General features: G+C 38.2%; 1 protein-coding gene across 2 annotated transcripts in view; it reads left to right on the top strand.

The window, feature by feature from the left end:
* COBL (cordon-bleu WH2 repeat protein) overlaps positions 1-20,326 on the top strand; it is a 170,517-nt gene that overhangs the window by 118,595 nt on the left and 31,596 nt on the right. The window contains exon 9 of one of the 2 annotated variants that reach the window (XM_061994851.1): positions 320-490. The exons of the other annotated variant lie outside the window; for it this stretch is intronic. Coding sequence (XP_061850835.1) covers positions 320-490 — 171 coding nt within the window. The remainder of the gene's footprint in view (positions 1-319; positions 491-20,326) is intronic. 2 annotated transcript variants of the gene reach the window in all.

Raw genomic sequence — 20,326 nt, 5'->3', positions numbered from 1 at the left:
TTTCCTTACATAGTTTTTTTCAATTTTTTTTTATTGAACTTTTTTTTTCCTCCTTTCTTCTGTCTACCAAAACTGGTAATTTTAGCTGTTGCTTATGATGTACATGTATGTGCTGGGCTCAATTCTTATCCCATTGCTATTGGCTTAAAACAGACCTAGCATTTCCTTCTCCCATAATTATTTGCGAGTAAGTGAGAGCAGAACTCCAGAGAGTCTTTGGATGCAGGTAAGGGAAAATCAATGTGTGTTTTAAAAATAACAATAAACAAAGCAATTATTATCTTGCAATGAAGTGACTAGTCAATTGATCCTCCTGTAGGTGATGGACGGCAGGTGCCACAAAAGCCTCCTAGAGGTACCACTCGTGGTCCACCCCAGTTAATGCTGCCCCCACCCCCACCTTACCCTCCTTCTGACAGAAACATTGTGGATCCAGCAGTCTGTTACAGAGAAGCAGATGTTACAGCACCAACAGAGCTGGTACCTAAACGTATGTTTGAAAATACATGTATTTGCATTTCCATTCTTTTGATGGTTACTCTCAGGGATAGCTTTTCCAGACTTTCCTCTCTGCTCTCTAGATATACATGTCTCTTTTTTTCCCTTTTTTTCCAGCCTGTTGTCTTTTAAAATGCCCAATGCAGTGCAACTAATTAATATAAAGTAAACAAAACAATTGCTTGGAAAGAGTTGTGTGGATGATACTTGTATGGAAACATTTCAAAACAACCATCACACCTTGTGACTTTGTGCAGCTAGAAGCAAAAATCTGTCGTCTTGTGTTAATTTTCCGTGTTTGTTTTTCTCTACTAACATGTTTTTTCTGTCTCTCCAGAGATGAGATACTTTGAGAGCCCATAAATCTATCAGTCTAGGTTAAAATCTATAAGGTATCCCTCTTAGGAAAATTCAACCATTTCCAGGAGCTGTACATTGTTAAAAAACCTTCTTGTCCTAATGGCTACATCTTCCTTGCCAGCTCTTGATAGTCCTTTGTGTGCTCTCCTTCTTGTGGTAAAACAGCAGGCAAAGAAATACAATATTTTCCACATCCTTGTGTATTTTTGAAAAGCATGTTTTCATGCTACTTTTTTGTGCTTATCCATTGACTGTCTTTAAATCTTTGTACACAATTCAAGTCTTTGATCTCATATTATGTTCCCTGGGGGCTTGCCCTGCACACCCATGTAGATCCTGTAAAGGCAGCAAAGCTCTGCTCATTATGGCATCTCATGGACACACTTCCTTTGAAGGTTAGGAGCATGTCTGCTAAGCATGGGATAAAAAAAAGTCTCTACTAGCTACTAATTTGACAAAAGATCTTTTTCCAGGACTTTTCTTTTCCAAAATTATTTTGCAAGTAGCAGTTACTCTGATAGATTAATGTTAGTGTGTTTGCTGTTGGATACTAGCTAAATCAAAAGCATTGTTTTTAAAATCTGTGCTGAGGAACTACAGATGGTTGAGTTTGACTGGGAGGAGAGAAGGAAGCTAAGGCAATCCATAGTAACAAAAACCTTGAATCTAATTGAGGATTAACCCTAATTCATTTTTACCAGTTAATGCACAGAAGTCATCTAATACTTTTTTTTTTTTCTAGATACCATCAGCTTGCCTACAATGTTTTCATTATTAAAAATCCATTGTGGCCTTCTTTGCATTAATATTTCTGCTTCATTTGAGTTTCTACCACTGTTGTTTTGCAATACTTTCCTGATCTACATTAGTGATCAAATACTCTTTAATCAATGAAGCTCTGATTTTATCAGCTTGATCATTTGCTCTTAAACAAATACAATATGCCAGCCAAAAGGATTTGATTAAGCTTGTACGTGGAAACATAACATGAGCTTTTATTATCCTCAATTTACTGAGAGCAAAAGAATAGTACTTAGTGGGTACTTATTTTAGATGTAAAGCAGGTGTTGGAGAAGAGCAAGTTTAGCTTTATAATTATACAATGCCCTACCTAGGTAAAGATATATAGATAGATTTACACAAGGGAAATGTGTGTAGTTGTATCCATGAGAGAAAGTAGCACATATGACAGATGCTAATTATATTGCCTAATGCCATTCTGAAAGGTGCTTAGGTACTGTAGCGATTGAGCAGTTTAAGAACAGAGTTTTGCAATGATTGTTTTTATTGCCTGAGAATGCCTCAAGCAGTGTAAATAGGACTTTGACGGTTGATTCACAGAACAAAAAAATTCAATCTTTCTAACCTCAGTAAATGTGTTTTCTCATAGTACAAGGTGGGAAGGAGGATAAGGTACTGATGCCAGGTACTGATGAAAGGCATATTTGTTCTGAAATCATTCTCAAAACAGCTTTCTCTGATAAGGATTGTCGTCTTCCTTTGCTGACTATCAGCAGCAGTTTGTCTTTCACAAGATTAGATTCCCATTCAGAAATTAAAGTTCTGTGATCATGTGAAATTTAAATTCTTGTTCCCTATTATCTGCCACTGTCTGTGAGGCACCATGCCTCACTCCTCACTCCTTCCCAGGAAACACACAATTATGCCATTTTGCTATGGGAAACCTGTGTTGGGGAGTTTTCATTTCATAGAGGATGGTGGTAATCACTCTTTCTGGAGTTTTCCAAACTTTTGTGGAGTGCAAATCATTCATGAATAGGGCTTTCAGTAAGATACTTGGCCTTTTCTGACTAATGGTAAGAACCCGTTCAACAAACGAGTATAATTATTCCTCACAGTTTTTGCTCTTTAATCTTTGTATTCTCATTACATGGCCTTTCCTCTTAACTTATAGTCTGGTAGACCCTTAACTGCAAGTTGTACGTGTGTGTAAAATGATATATTTAAAAGATCCTTCCTCGTTTATCTTACTTGATCAGATTGTTCATGGCCTACATTACTCTACATTTACATACTCTACAGCTGACTGTGCTTTGGGAATGCAGAAATGGAGACTGTCACCTCTGTTGCGTGACATTTGGCTATGTCACTTAGCTTGTGAATGCCAAGTAAATGAGTCGGTAGTAAGCTCTGTGCTACTTACCCTTGGTAAAGAATGCATACACTGAAAGATTGTTGCACCTAGATGAACAACTAAAACATGCTGCCTTGAAAGGTTTCCAACTAGCTCATTAGAATAAATGCCATATTCCCATGAACCTCCCTGATTAGCCCTTTGTTTGGCTATCATTAAGAAATGCAGCAAGAAATTAAAAGCTGTTTGAAAAAGAATAAATAATTTGCCTTTTCATAGAATGAGATCCTGGAGTTAAATTCTTCAATCTGATACTGGACAAAGTACTAGTGAACCCAGGATTCACTAGTAAGGGCACAAGGGCTTGACAAGTGATTAAATTTTTAATTTCAGAAAATATTCTGCCTCTAAAGATGTCAGATCATTATTTGAATGCGTATTTGTTTTTAACTATAGATCAAAATAATCAGTCATCATTTAATCAGAGAGTTTGAAAGGATGCAGGATTGGGTATAAGCATTTTCCAGTTATTTTGTATGGATGGTGTGTAATATTAGTTGACAGATAGTACAAGATTAGTTTTAAGGAACAAGAACAAAAAGGAGCCTTGTCCTCATCTCTATTTTTTAATGGTTTTGATTATATTCTTTACATGTTAACCGGTCATACAAGCCACTTGACAAAAACTGTGACAGTTTCACAAGCAATTTGGTCACCATCACCTTGAAAATGATCTAGTCTTTCACAGTCATTAGGGATAGTCTCTGAGAGTTGGACTTAGTTAACTTGAAGCAAAAATAGGTATAAAAACTCATGGAGAGGAAACTGCATTTTTTTACATATGGTTCTAAATTGAGAACTGCGGGCTGCTGAGTAGGGAATTTTGCCGGTCTGTCATAGTGTAAGGCCTCAGAAGGCATCTATCTAAGTGACCTAGACTCTTCTTTCTTAGACATGTTCTTTAAAGCAAGAAAACTTGAAAATGTGACCTGGGAAGCTTATACTGCCATCACTGCTTTTACTCATCCAGCCTGTTCTGAGGCTAAAGAATATAGTTGAGTCTCCAACATCATGCATCTTTTACCTTCTGGAGAATTAAAATTCAAGCCAAGAATTTGTAGACATACTGTGTATCAGTAAGTGTTATGCTGTTGGGATTGAGTTCACTTGTACATGAGTGCAGGGAGTCAGTCTCAAAGCATCTGTGAGATTCCAAATATTAATATGTGTGCCCATGCAGCTACACCTCCTTTAACCTTACTGAGCATGCTAGCCATTCTGCTGTCTGACCTACACAGTGTTGATAATTTTATCTTTTAACTCTTTTCCCCAACAGTTTACTGTTGTGCATCATTTCCTTCATATTCCAAGCGCGTCTGACAGACCTTGCCTCTTCCTATGACCTTCATACCTCTGAATCTCCAGTTGCCTCTACTACCCTGATTCTTCTGTTGCCTTCCTTCCTCCCCTGCTGAAAGAGAACCTTTTTTTCTGACTGAGATTTTGGCTTCCTTTCTTTTTGAACTTGCACATTCTCTTTTAATTACTATTGATTATTTTTGGCTGTGGTTCATACTCATTTGTGAAATATATGCTCCAGAACTGAATGCTGTGTTATCTAAATCTATATATCAGCCTCGGAAAGGTTATCTGTGCATTTGTCTGTTCTTTTTCAAAATAATCTCTTTATTTTGAACCATGGTTTCATTTGATTTGGTGTTTCAAAGAATGTGGTTTTGGAACAGGATGTCTTACTTTCAGTACTGTCTACAGATTTAATGAAAATGTCAAAAAAAAGTATTTTGGTTTGGTTTGGTTTGTTTTTTCTGTTAACGTAGTTATAACATTTTACATTCATATATTTGATTTTTCCTTCATTGCGTATGTTCTGTTCCTTTGGAAGAAAACTATAACTAGGTGTGGCCTAGACAAGCTGACGTACAAGATTCTTTCTATATCTTGGTTATCAATCAAGCTGACGAGAAAAATAGGAACAGAAAGATCTGTAAGATCTGTAAGGGGCTTAAAAGGAATGCTAAGAACCAGTACCAAATGCACTGATTCATAGGCTTTACTTCTTTCATCCTGATGCTTAATAGGAGTAATTTCATCTTGATGCTGGAGACATCCCATGGAAATCAAGGTGTGTGTTCTATTTCTGTAACAAAAGATACAAACACTGTTTGCTCAAGATAAATCTTGTTCCACAAGTCTCTTTTTTTACAGTTGTACTAGGAATACTCAGTGAGCTATAATTAAAATATCAGCTATAGGATTGTACTTATCAAAAACTTCTATGTGCTGAAAAAAGTCTTTCATGTGAAAGGCCCATAAGACATGTATTTTTAATCATTCTGAAGCAGAGACATAAGTTTTATGACTTGCAACAGCACACACACCCAGAACTATTCTGACTTCACACGTACTGTGACTTAAGACATTTATGTTATTTAAATGAGTTATGATACAGAACTCTAATTCAAATGATGAAAAATTATTGGTTTACCCTCAAGCAATTAATCACGTTCATCTTGAATCCTTTCCAGGGAGGCAAAATGGAAAATAAGAAAGCAAAGCATTCCTACAGATAATATGAAACACGACTGAAAAGGGGTTTGACGTTTTTTAATACAAGTATGACGTACTTAATAAGCTTTAAGTGATGCTACAGAAGGTACACTCAATACCCTAAGGGTCTTCTAATAGAAGTGGAATAAAATTGAACTCTCTGTGCTGCCAGGTACTTTGTAAAAGCTTCTTAAGACAGGACAATAGTTTAATTGTAAGTCTTCACTTAAAAAAATCTAAACTGGTAGGAGTTCACAATGTGAAGATTAGGAACTTAATTTACCCATTCTCATTACTCTATTTACTTCCTATTTGTAACTCCATAAAGTTACATGCACTGTGGAGTTCAGGCTAGCATAAAAATGCAACAACAAAGTGGTGAAACAAAGTTTTTTATATTGAGTATGATTTCGAAGTACAGAGTATTGTATAAGCAGTTCATTGCATTGACATCGATTTAACTTAAGAGGCTTGAGTTTTCTACAAAATTACATTTTAGATGAAAAAATTTCCCTGCTTTGAAGGAATACAGCTGTGACCCCTTCTGACACAGCTGACAAATTTGTTGTGGAAAAATTGTCTCTTTTAAGCTGGTCTGCTCAGACTCTTAAAAGCTCTAGGTGGAAATTCAAAAAGTTAATTACTCATCTTTACCCACAATTTACTTTTTTAAAAAAAATCAAGATGTAGAATTTACTTCTGAAAATCTGTTTGTGAGAACTAACATTTTCTGTGATATTCCTATGTCAAATATTTTTATGGCTTGTTTAAGCTAGCCAGCTCTGCCTTTTGGAATCTTTTAAAACACGCTTGCTTATGCTAGCTCATATCCTTTGTCTCTTACCATTTCATAAGTGCGATGTACATATATAGTATTAAACAGAACTTTAAAAAAAGAATAAAACTTGCTGCATCTTTACAAGAAATCATCTTAAGAAATTAAACTATAATATTAGAATGTTTAAAACCTCCCATTACTATACACAGTGTGGGAAAGAGCTTCCAGTGACAGTCATTAAATCCAAATCTAATCAGTGGAACTTCATAGATCTTCTGTTTCACAACTGTTAATTCAGTAATAGTGTGCGTGCAAGAGGATAAAGTGTTTAAGCAAAGTGTGATTATGGGAATGGGAACTCATTGGAAGTTTGGTTCCTCAGCACCAGCTCAGCACTGAGATACAGTTGGGGAATCCCTGCTTGTTCCAGGCTTCAACCCAGGATTTCTAACTTTCCCTTGATTTGTCTTCTGGAGGAGAATACTTTTTCTTTTTCTGTCATTTTCAATCAGAAGAAGAAATGTCAGTTTAGGTGAGTTTGATGGCATCTTGGATTAGCAGGAATACAAAAAGATATTTGCTTGGGTTTACTCCTTTTGTTTTAACCAAAGAGACATTAGAAGAGTTAAGAGAACGGCATAGAGAGGTTAATAACAAATTGAGTACTGTACAACACTTTGTCACTGAAGTTCTCTTACCAGAGTTAGTAAGAAACACCTATATTCAGGATTTATCTGCACTACCAAACAGCATTGCTCAAACACTGTCCTTCATGGTAAGACATCTGAGGTGAGAAACAAAAAACTCAAGCCAAGCAAACTGGAAAATATTATTTTTCTCTTTCAGAGGACTAGTAAATGTATAGATAACTTACAAATCAAAACAAAGTCCAGCATTAAGACTCCAATGTTAGTGACATTCAGTGCTCTTTAGAAATAACGACAGATGTATCATTTATGATTAAACCCGTTCTAATAACTGATGGATGTGCTCAACCCCGACGAAATCCAGTGAATTAGAAACAGTTGAAGCTTCCTGGTGCACAGATTCTACTGACTCGCCGTATAAAACTTTTTTCCGTTGACCACCAGAGGGAGCCAATGTTGTCATGTATCTGCAGGAGGTAGCAAGTAAGAGTAACGCTGAAGGGAAATTTTAAGCCAATAGATACCGCAGTTACACAGAGATTTTCAGTTCTTTAAGAATGCCATAAAATTAAACTTAGTTTGCTGAGTTGGTTTGTTCAGCGACTGAAAATAAAATTTTTTTCTAGATTTTTTTTTTAATCGATTTCATCACAAAAAGGAAAATGAAGATTAAATCCTGTCTGCAGGTGATGCTACTGTGATGGTGTCTTCCAGACATAAGATCAAAATTTTACTCTAGAAATTCTTGCAAAGGGTAAAAAAAACCCCATTTAGATTGGCTATTATATTGCCTATATATTGCCTGTATATTTATGGCAATTGCGTCCAAGGCTGGTATATGTGCTTAAGAACAAGTGCATAGGAATAGGTCAGGTTTAAGGCCAATATAGAAAGATGTGTTCTTATAGAAAGGTTTGTCAGCCTGAGTTTTCGCATTCTAAAAGCATGAGCAGATTGATTTAGTGTCCTTTCTCACAGTATTCACAGGCAAATTTCTTTGTTACTAGCAATTCAGTCATTCATAGTCTAAAATCTAGGGTTCATGCACTCTCCAAACATCCTTAAATGTCTTTTCTATGTGTTATGCTTTCTTTTTTTTTCCTTAGAACTGAAACCTTTGAGGACTGAAATGAATTTTGTCTTTTTCATTGAGCAGCTGGATTTTTTTCTTTTTCAGTGACAGGGCTGTAGAATACTAAACTTTGAACTCATTCCATTTTTATCTTTAGAAAATGTGCTACTGGGTCCAGAACTGAAACCTATTCTGGGAAGGTAAAATATGGAGAGAATATTCTAAATGTATGAATAGAAAAAAGCAAATATTTCTCTTTTTGTTCATTTTTAACTGGAACTACTTAAAGCTGTCCAAGGCATCTAGAGCACTCAACTGCTAAGAGAGAGGGATTGAGAGAGAAATCATCTGGTCAGAATTGTGTGATGAATTGCAAAGGCCTACGATGCATTTATTTATTAAACATGCAGCCATGCAATCTATCATATGCCTGTCATCTGTCCCTGTATCCAGTATTTGTAAAGTAAACTCTATAGTCATGATTGTCATACTTGTCATTTATGTTTGGAGCTACTTTAAGCCCTCTTTATTGTTCCATCGTAGTACAAAAGTGACTCTTTGTGAGAGACGAGCTGTTGTGTGTATATAAGACAGCAATTCTGTCTTCCATACTTGGCTTCCAGTCACTATCATGACTCCCAATATATATTTAGTACATGCAGTAGGCAACATTTAACTTTCCATGCTAAAATACATGTTATTTTAGAAGACAGAATGCAATTTATTCCATCCTTCGACAATTAGAGACATGTACTCAAGTACAGTGAGGCAAACTTCCTGTCACTGTTTACACGCTTCTTATTCAGATATTTCATATGTAGCATGCAGATAAGCTTCTCTATAGCACCTGTATGGCTAGAGAAGTTAAAATGTGTAAGAAGTTGGCAGAACAAAAAGTGACATAATTCTTTGTTTATCCAGTAGAGCTTACAGGAAATAATGCTGATTTTTGCTGAGGTGTAGAAGGGGGAAAATGACATTGTGTTTTTCTATATGAGAACCAGGTGCTTTATTCTGTGATTATTGCATATTCCTGTGAGGAATTCCTCAAGTGGTAAATGACTATTGAAAAATCAAGCCCAGTACCAAGAATGAACTACTTTAGAAGTTGGTAACATACTGAATACGTGTCAACTACTTAATCCTTTATATCCCTTAAATGTTCATTGAACATGAAAGATTTTTTTTTTCTTGTTCTAATATGAAAACTGTAAATTCTGGTCACAAGATCTGATTCATTTTCTCATGCTATGAGAAAGTTATGAAGGAGGAGATTCAATCATAGAATCATAGAATGGTAGGGGTTGGAAAGGACTTTTACAGATCTGGTACAACCCCTCTGCAGAAGCAGGTTCACCTAGATCAGGTTGCAGAGGAACATGTCCAGGTGGGTCTTGAAGACCTCCAAGGAAGGAGACTCCACAACCCCTCTGGGCAGCCTGTGCCAGGGCTCCGTCATCCTCACAGTGAAATAGTTTTTTCTTATGTTTAAATGGAACCTTTTGTGTTCCAGCTTCATCCCATTACCCCTTGTCCTGTTGCTAGCTACCATCGAAAAAAGGGATGTCCCAGCCTCCTGACACCCACCATTTAGATATTTGTAAATATTAATGAGCTCTCCCCTCAGTCTCCTCTTTTCTAGACTAAACAGCCCCAGTTCCCACAGCCTTTCCTTGTAAGGAAGATGTTCCATTCCCCTGATCATCTTTGTGGCCCTGCGCTGGACTCTCTCTAGAAGTTCTCTGTCCCTCTTGAGCTGAGGAGCCCAGAACTGGACACAGGACTCCAGATGAGGCCTCACCAGGGCAGAGTAAAGGGGGAGGAGAACCTCCCTTGACCTGCTGGCCACACTCTTCTTCATGCATCCCAGGACGCCATTGGCCTTCTTGGCCACGAGGGCACATTGCTGGCTCATGTTCATGGAGAGCTGCTCTCCAACAGGTCGACCCCCAGCCTGTACTGGTGGCTGAGGTTGTTCCTTCCCAGATGCAGGACTGTGTACTTGTCCTTGTTGAACCTCATGAGGTTCCTCTCTGCCCAACTCTCAAGCCAGTTGAGATCCTGCTGAATGGCAGCACAGCCTTCTGGGGAATCAGCCAGTCCTCACAGTTTGGTGTCATCAGCCAACTTGCTGAGGGTACACTCTGTCCCCTCATCCAGGTAAAGGTATCACCAGCTGGAAAAAGGGAGTATTTTGTATTCCCTTACATGTTCACTCTGGTGCTTGCATATATTGGAAATATTACCTGTGATTTTGCAGACTTTGAGACAGAAGTCAGTCTTGCTGCAAGGAATCACAATTCCTTTAAATATAACGAAGTAATTTCTGGTTGCATTAAGTATGAGACTGGAATCCAATTAATCGAATAGTGTTTCTAGCCTCATTTCCTGATATTTAGGGTTTTGATTGGTCATTTACCTATTTGGTAGAATGTGGAATAAACCTTAGCTTCACATTTCCCATCCTGACTTGATATAAAGACATTCCTAATTCCCTTGCAGCCTACCTATGCAGTCCAAGTTGTCTGTGGACAAACTGTGAATATTTATTCTAAATGAAGCCAAATTCCTTGTTTTCCTCTTCCTTAATCAAAATAAGAGCAGTTTAACCATGTGAGTTGTACCTTTTGTAACTGAGTGGCATCTTAAGCAAACTCCATTGTACTTGAACAATAGAATATGAAAAAAATCATCACACCCATACAAATAGAGACTTAACAAGCCAGACTAAACATCTGTGTCCAGGCAAATACATGCACGTAGTATGAGTGTGCTTATGTGAGAGCTCGAATCCTGGGTATGGATTTAAAGTTACTCTGGACATACACATTAAGTATGGGCTAAATCAAACTGGACAGTCAGTATTTGAAGTGATGTTGAAAGTAGCAGTGCAAGATCCTACTCATTCAAACGCAGGCAATGTACAGGGAGCTACAAAAAGCAAGCTGTTGAAAATTTTATATTCTCAGTTCCAGGTAGGTGATAATACCCATACCAAAGTGCTTTGTCCATCTTTAGAGATGCTCATACTCAGCTTTTCCTATTACCACTTCTAAGTCAGTAAACACTGACTAAAATACCTGCCTACTTTCTTCTAAGAAATTGAGAATTCTGGCCATGCACATTCACTTCTGAGTTTTAGGGCCTGAGGGAGCAAAAGGCTGAGAGCAGAGACAGAGTCTCTTTTGTCAGCTCCTTTTGTGGATTCCATAATTGGTTCCTGGCATGAATAAAAGAATTACTTTCCAACCTACTGTACCATAAGCAAAGGTGGGGTATAATGGAGGAGAAAGACCTAAAACAAAAGATGATCAAGGAAAGAATGAGAAATGAGGACTATGACAGGCAAATGGGATTTTTTTTATTTTTCTTGTAAGACTGTTGTGATTAAAGGTGAAAGTAAAGTTGCTAAATATATGGTCACCTCTCATAAACAGTGGAGGACTGGTAGGGGAGTATCTACTTACTTGTTAGGGGAAACAAGCAAAACAACTCATTTTTTCACTTCAAGCATCTGATGCCAATTAGTGTCATTAAATTATTTTTAAGACACGTAGGTTAGCACGTTTCTTCAGTTTTTTACTATGATTGTTTCTTTCCTCAGTTTTTCCAATTGCTAAGTTAACAGCTAAAGGGGAAAACTGGGCGGGGAGGGGCACACACGAACATTTTTTAAAAAAGAAAATTAATGGAGAAATATTTTCAACATTTTTTTTCTTAAATGAAAACACAGAACAGCTCTATTTAGAAGATATATCTATAGGTGTAACAGTCAAGACTGAAATGTAAGATTTCTTATACTTTTAAAAGCAGAATTAGATAAGAATTATAAAGACTGTAAGAAAAAAATAATCTACTGGCTTTAAGTTTAAGAAGTTTTAAAAACATTGTTTACTTGACTTTTACTTGTAAGAGATGGAGCATTTTGGAAGCTAAACAGACTTTTACACTTGACTTACTCTATAGAAAGCCTCATTGGGCTGCTAAGGCCAGCCTGTATCACTTTCTGAGATTATTTTGAAGTAGATGCTACTTTGGGGACTGTTATACAAGTGCACTGGTGTTTTGGTTTTATTCTGAAACTCTTTTTAGGTACTACCAGTCTCTCAAACATGTTAAATCAGTTCTTAGAAGTGACATGACTCCTTTTTACCAGGTAAGACCTATCCTACTTTCTCCCAAAAGGAAGAAAGATTTTTTTTTCCCCAGAAAAAAATCAACTCATTTCAATTAAACACAGCATATGAGAACATATGTGTATTTATAATTTTAAAATCTTTTTTTTTTACTTTTAAAACCCTTCTCTGCTTGCCTTCAGAAAATGAGAACAGTATGCTGATTAACTGAACGATCAGTTAAAGAAGCTTTAAGTGTCTAAGTTTTCCAAATGAAAACATTTAGTTAGAAAAATGAAAAGCATACATATACTGTAATTTTCTTGTTTGCTTCACTCCCTTGTGGACATGCTCAGCTTCCACTCTACTTGGCAGCTTTCCTGTATTCATCAAGCTAATCAATGGGAATTGAAATAATATCATTTGTCTTCAGTCTGCTCTTACGAAGGATGCGTATTGTATTAAAAAGACATTTCTTCACTTTTCGGATGCATTAAGTACCTGCCACTGTTCATAATACACAGCTTTGGCAATATATCAGTTGCGGTTTTTTACACAAAAAAAAGTCCTTGCACAGGGAAATTCCTTGCTTTTTTTCCACAGGGTTAAATCAGTGCCTATGAGAAAATTAGCAGACTGAGACCAATGGAGGCAGAAGTGAAGATGTGAAGAGTAATAATAAACTAGCAGCTTGTTTCTGTGCTGATCTGTTAGTGATCACTCTAGTGAGAAGAGAGTCCTAGAATCTCATGCTGAAATTATGACCAGTTGGGAGAATGAAGATAATGTTTGAGCATTAGTAAATAAACTTTACTGTACAAACTAGAGCAGTGGCCAGTCACACCTGCTAAAAAAATTTTTGAACACAATCATGCATAGTAGTTCTTTGGAGTTTAAAAGAGGAGGTACCGGGGGCAGGGAGTGTCTTTACTTTTTTTAGTTAAGGATAGGAAGAGGAAAGAAAGAGGCTCATAAAGGGATAATAATGAATAAAAAAGGAAAAAAAAAATAGATGGAGGAGAAAATCCCACCAGCTTCACCTTCTAGCTTCTCTAAACTAAAATGAATGTTAGGATTTGGGATTTTTTTTTCCTTTTTTTCGTTTGTTTTTTTCATCTCCTACCCTAGACCTCATCAAGTAATTCTTAAGCATTCTTTTGGACTGCTACATTGATGACTCAGTTCTCTGGTATTTAAACTTCACCACACTCTGGATTGAAGCTTTGCTGTTGTTCATAATATCCTTCCCTCAGGTATCCCTGGTAGAAAATAGCGAATGAGCTTTTATGTCAGCACATATATAAAGAAAGTCTCCTTGCTCTGTCCTCCACCTCTTTATGAAACTTTTGGAACTGAACTTCAGACTGCTATCCTTCCTGACTAATTCAGAAGTTGTCAGCCAGCTTAAAAGTTACTGGAGGGTTTCATAGACTTACAAACCTACAACAACATCACCTTCTCAAATTCATTTCTGTAAGAACTGAGGCTAAAAAGAAAGAAGCTTACAGACATTTCCAAATTTCTTATAGGAAAAATGACCTCTTATCCTGATCCTAATTATGCCCATTAACTCAGGTGAAAAATTCCACAAACTAGCTTGTCTGTTTTGACGATATGATCATAGTGAACCTTCACATTCTAGAAATGGCTCTGCTCCAGCAAAGCACTTAAGCATGCTTAATCAGGTACCCATTATACAGTGTGCACATTATTTTTGAATGAACTGAATAAATGAAAGCCTTAAAATGCTTCACGTGAATAAAAATGCAGACAAATTTTCCCCATAGGGATTCATCCCATGCAGGAGATATTTACAGCTTTGCATGTTAATAAGTGAGAGATCCAATCCTGCTCCAGTTGAAGTCATAGGCAAAACCCAACTACTGGACTGGAAGCGGGGTCTGATACTAACATTGCAAAATAGGAAAGGGGAAAATTCTTTCAAGTGACTGTTCAGATAATGACCCATTTCTTGTATCAGCTTACAGTTCACTGTAGCACCAGAGATGACGTTGCCATTAAAATTTTACAGTCTGCCAATCAGTACAGAATATAACATTCAGTTACCACTCCTGCATGTTTGCATTTCTTTCTCCCAGTATTTCAAGTTAGTAGGGAAAGAGAGCCCAAGAGCAAAGCATGATTGGTGAGATAATTGACTTCACAAGAGAACTATGAAAGAATGGGCCAAATTCAGCTCTGACTTAAGTATTCCCATCTCTGCTTATGTCTGAAATAATCTGATCTAGTCCATCTACTGTCAAAGACAAGTGGTGGAATAACAGCAGAGCTCTTCTGTGAGCACTTTGTTCTCCACCTGTTCAGTATTCCCCTCCTTACTAGGCTCCCAGGGATACTCTGCATTTGGTTCTTGCCCCATGCAATGATTTCCTGGCTATGTCTATGTTACTGGGGAAAAAAAGTCTGTCTCTTGCCATCGTTCAGTACAACCAATTGCCCTTACAGGCTTCTGCAGTGTGTCTGTGGCTCTTTGCTGCTAGTGTAGCCCAAGGGTGCCTGGCAGTGTTTTAGACTGTGAGTGTGCTTGGCATGCACTGTCCCAGCCTCACTGCCCTGGATTTGCCTTCATCCCAGCATGAGAGTCTGGACTTCACAGTGCCTTGGAAATGTCCTTTAAAAATTATACAATGCCCCTGTGGAGAGTATCACACAAGATCTTCAGGGGAGATATGTAGCATACTGTGGTCCTCAGTTTTGTTCTCTGCAGTTTCAGAAGGCAAAATGTCTTAGCAATAAGAAGTGTTCAGGTACTCCAAGCAGTATCTCTCCAGGTATGTACTTTTATTGATATCATTGAACATCTTACAGCTATGAGAAATAAGACAGCAGAGTAATTGACTGTGAATGTGCAGTAAAATATTTAATAACTAAACTCAGAAAAGAAACATCCTCTTCTAGGTTAAATATTTCTCAAAATGTAATTGCTGAAGTAAACCACCAGCCAAAGTATATTGAAAAGCCTGTTGTTGCTTCAACTTCAGAAAGGGAAGCAGTTATTCCACTGATCAGAGGGTCCAAGAGAAGTCAGTTAATGTACATCAAAGAGGTCAGAGTAGAGCTTTGTGTCTTTATAGAACAGAGATGTATGAAAATGTTTTCATGTCTAAGTTGTAAGCCAGCTGTTGAAAATCTTCCATGAAAGTGTTTACGTTATTGGTGGTTTGGATGAAGCATGGTTTGGCCAATTAAATTGAGTTATTTTATGCCGTCCTAATTGTAAGTTAGACAGGTGATTTGTGCATGAAACATTTAATTTTCTCAGGGCTCTGTCTGACTTCAGATGATACTATAGATACTATCCTATACAAAAGGTAATTTAGGGGAAAATGATGATTGGATTGATGGGGGACTGTGAAGATGGATAAGAAAAAAATCTGTAAGAGTGATGAAATCCCATTTTCTTAACCACCACTCCAGCTTAGAGTTCACCCTTAGCTTTTGACAGTAAGCAAAACCAGTGTTTGTTGCCACTACTGCCCAATAAGTCTGCGTTGTTAGGAAGGTACTAAAACTATTTTTCCTTACTTGTGCAGCAGTTCTCAATAGACATGCTTATATGCTCAAAGCTCATACTTTGTTCCTATAAATATAAAGCAACTGTTCAAATTTTTTCTGTATATGCGTGTGATACCTGGCAGTTTCAGTGATAAATAGGTTATTACAGATTCACTTGATTCTCTTTCACACTTCCTAATTTTTAAGTCACTTTTAATCAGGACTAAGTACACAACTGAGTAGAATAGTGTGTCTGTACTATGGAAAGAGCTCTTTAAATCCCACAAGTGTGTGTGTGTGTGTGCATGTAATTGTATTTGGTTTAGCATTGGGATTCTCTCTCTCTTCTTTACTGAGTTTAATGGCAGCTAGTCTCTGAGGAAGAAAAGTATAATTACACTGTGAAAGTGGTTTTATCTTTTTCTCCTCTGGATTATGCTAGAAATATGAAACTCTAGTAGAATTTTTATGAAATTGTTAACAGGAGAACTAAGGAAGATAATAAATTGATAGAATGGAGTGCATTGGGGGAAAGATGGTGAGGTTTAGAAAGTTGAGCAAATGGCCTTTTTTGTGTGAGCTTGAAAATCACCTAATAAAACATTGGTTTATTGCATATGTGCACTAATCGTTTATGGTTTTAATCATTACACCACATACACTTTTCAGCCAATTTTATAGCTTGTGTTCTCTGAGGCAGCTCATGAAAATCACCTTCACAGCCCATTTGTTTAGATTCTGAAGTGGGCTTGAATGGAAGCTGACCACCTCTAAAGGATGTGGATTGCCAAAATCTATCACTTAAGACTCATAATTCCCAGCAAAATGTGGAGAGTGGTTTATTTCTTCATCAGGTTTATTATACTGGGCAGTCTCTGGTTTTAGATCTAGGTTTTCCTTTCCCACAGTGGCCTCCAAAGAGCCCTGTTATTGATCATGGCGTGTTACCAGTGTTACTCGTGGTGATTTATGAAGTGCAAGTCTGATGCTATCTGTTACATGCTCTCAAGTATATTTCCATGTTATCGTATTCCTCTAACCTATGTTGTCTCCTTATTTGTTGTTTTTTTGAAGTGCATTGATTAGGCACATTAACCCTCTTCTCATATCTCAAAGGACCAACTAGAGGCAGGAAAGCACCTTGTGAGTTGTTCTAGCTTGCTATTAACTTCAGATAGTGGATAGCAGGAACAAAAAACTCTCATTACTGACTTATTTTTTAAAACCTATCCTTCTCTAAATCAAGTGGCCATGTTGTCTAGTTAATCAAGGAAAGATGTGCTTTGGCGCAGGATCCTTGTCCTGTCAAAGAGCATTTTTCTCTTTATGTCACTTTTGAGCCATCGGATCCCTTCAAATATGGACGACTGGTGTCTGGCTGTGATGTGGAATTGTCAGAGTATCCAAGCAAGCTTTCATAAAAGCAAGGAACTAGAAGGTTCAAGAAAATGCCAAACAGGAGAGGATAAAAAGCAGTTTAGCAATAAAAGCAGCATTCTAGGTCAAATGGGCTTTGCAGAGTTCAGAGAGGCCTTTTCAGTCATTGAAGAAAGAATTGTGGGAAAGAAATGGGCATAATAGTGTAGAATATAGAATAATGTAGAATATGTTAGTTTTCCCCTGTCTAAAAATCTGTATTACATTAATTCAGAAATTTTTCTTTGCTTGTTTGGCAGGTGGTAAAAAAAACCCAACAAACAGATCTGGAATGGGAGAGGGTAGGAGACATTTACTTGAAGTTGTAGTTTCCTCTGAGTGTTCAAAGATCCAGCAGTCTTTCTTACTGTTGTTTTGAGAGAGACTTCACAATAATTTTCAGCATAGGTTTGAAAGGAAAATTGGACATTAGTACACAAACCTTCACAGTCGTTTGTACATGGGAAAATCAATGGAGGGACTGCAAAACTCTTCATTTCCCACTCTCTGCCTAGATCCCATATCTTGTATTGCATTTGGTATAGGAAACACTGCTAACAAAAAATCTTTTGTAAAACTTAAATGCTTTTGTGGTACTCTGTAAACTAACAGCAGACAGGTTTAACTGCAATGGAAGTGTTTATCTACCTCTAATTCATAAGGCAGGTTAAAGGAATCCACATTGCTTTTATTTTTCAACTCTAGGAGAACAAATCTAAGTAGCTAAGTTAGCTTGAGATTGACTGAGGAAATGCTGAAGATTCACAGGGTGTATTTAATAATACTCCATGTGTATCTTTCTGATGATATGTCTGGTGAGACATGTTCTTTGCGAGTCTTTTAATTCTTGTTCTTGGCCAGCATGTAAGGGAATGGATTTACTTCTGTTTGCAGTTTTGTGCAGTAAGAATGATTACAGTTAAAGAACCTGTTGGAAAATATGAGTGTGAGACATGAGGCTAGGAAGGAGACTGATTATGTGAGAACTGGGAGTCACATGGAGGACTGGGAGTCAGCAACATACCCTTACGGTGATGAAGCGGTAACCACAGACTGGGTTGCACTAGCAAGAACACAGCCAGCAAATCAAGCAAATGATTGCTTCCCTTTACTTGGCTGCAGTGAAGCCACATCTGTGTCCATTGTCCCAAAACAGGTTCAGTTTTGAGTTCTGTGGAGCAAGACATTGGCAAACCAGAGCAGAGGCAGCAGAGTCTTGTAGAAGCATCAAAGATGTACATGAAGGTACTGAGGCAATAGGGCTTGTTCAGCCTGAGGAAGGAAAGAGTAAGGGGAATTTGAATGCTGTCATACATCTGGAGGGAAAAGAATAGTGAGCCAGACTCTTGTCTGAGATTCACTGCAAAAGTGAAGACTGCAGAGGACTGCAACAGCAACAAATTGCAGCTAGCAAATTTTCAGTTTGGCATTAAAAAATGTTCTTTATGGAGAGATGCACCAAACATTGCCCAGGGAATAATTTGTGAATTCCCAGAGAGGCTGTAGAGTCTCCATGCTTGGAAGTTTTCAAAACTCTTTTGCTAAAGGTCCTGAGCAACCTCATCTAAGCTGGAAATTAGCCTTGCTTTGAGGAGGACATTGAACTAGGTGACCTCCAGAGGTTCTTTCCAAATGTTGTGATTTGGCTCAGCTAGCACAGAAGCACCACGACAGTCTCTTGCTTGGTGCCCCCATTCACCCCCACCCTCCTTAGGATGGCAGAGGCCCCAGCAAATTGGGAGTAAAAAGATAAGCAAGGTTGTTGTGGATTAAGACAAGTGCAGGGAGGGCTCGCTGCCAATTATGGTTTTGGGCAAAACAGACTCCAGTACTCAACTTAGAGAGGAAAGTAGGAAAGTTTATTCTACAAGAAACAGAACAGAATAAAAGCAAAAAGGGAGTAGGATGATGAGAAAATTACAACCAGCACTTTAAGATCTCCCTCCCCTATCCCTCCTTTCTTCCTGGGCCCAGCTCACTGCTCCGGATATCTCTACCTCCTTCCCCTTCAACGGCACAGGGGGGCAGGGAATGGGGGATGTGGTCAGTCTCTCACAGATGGGCTCTGCCACTTCTCTTTTCTCAGATGAGGATCACTACTTGTATTCTTCCCCTGCTCTGATATGAGGTCCCTCCCCCAAGACACAGTCCTTAATGAACCCCTCAGGTGTGGGTTCTACCCAGCAGCTGCGGCTTCTGCCAATACAGGGTTCCTCACACGGGACACAGTCCTTAGTGAATATCTCTGGCATGGGTTCTTTGCCTTGGTTGCAGTTTCTGCAGATACAGGATCCCTCCCTCAGGAGATGGCCTCTTCTGGGCATAGTTTTAATGAAGAGAATCATTGCCCCTGGCTTGGGGTCTGTAGTGAAGTGATTGCGTCCCTCCCATGGGACCTGGCCTCCTCTGTCGATAGTTACAGTCCCTGGCTCGAGGTTCTTAGCAAAATGAGTCTCTGCCCCTGATGCAGGGTCATTATCAAAATGAGTCTCTATTGCTGATTCGAGGTCTTTGAAGCAATGCAAACAAATTACTGCTTCACCAGTTCTCTCCGTAGAATGCAGGGGAGTCTCTGCTCCAGCACACCTCCTCCTCTCTTTCCTCACTGATCTTGGAGTCCGCATGGTTGTTTCTCTCACTGTTCCTACTCCTTGCATCTCCACCAGCCAAAGAAGAAGAAGGAACAGAAGAAGGAAGAAACAGGAAGAAGAAGAAGGAGGAAGAAGCCTCCTCTTCTGGCTTCTTCTTAAAAAGTGATCGTAGAGGCATCTAATTGGTTCAGCCCTAGAAGTGGGTCTGGCTCAGAGAATTTCAAGCAACTTCTTACAGGAGCCATCTTTGCAGCCCCTTCCCCCTTACTAGAAAAGGCTGTCATGTCAAACCATGACACCAGATTAAATTGTTCTGTGATTCTATGACACAAATGAGCTGAGACAACATTAAGGTGCTCTACCACCTCATTTTGGTAGAAGACTGGAGCTGCAGAGTGTGGTTTCTCACTTCAGTGTTTCCTGGCCTTCAGTTTGTGCAAGGCAGTTATAAGAACTGGGAGAGGAGTGTCTCAGAGCTTGATCCTTTCTCCCAGTCCTCCAGTGCTATTTTTAATGTATAACAGTGGTCATCTATTTTCTCTTTTTTGCTTTTAGTTTTAAAGAAACAAAAGTATGCATATTGGCTCAAATATGCTAAGAAGCATACTGGATTAAAACAGTCTCAACTGCAATAAATAGAAGACTATTCTTTCTGTCTCATGCTTTAACT

Source organism: Colius striatus, chromosome 4 (genome assembly GCF_028858725.1).
Source record: "Colius striatus isolate bColStr4 chromosome 4, bColStr4.1.hap1, whole genome shotgun sequence".
NCBI lineage: Eukaryota > Metazoa > Chordata > Aves > Coliiformes > Coliidae > Colius > Colius striatus.
The sequence above is the reverse complement of the archived record's forward strand: the minus strand, read 5'-3'. Positions and strand labels throughout refer to the sequence as shown.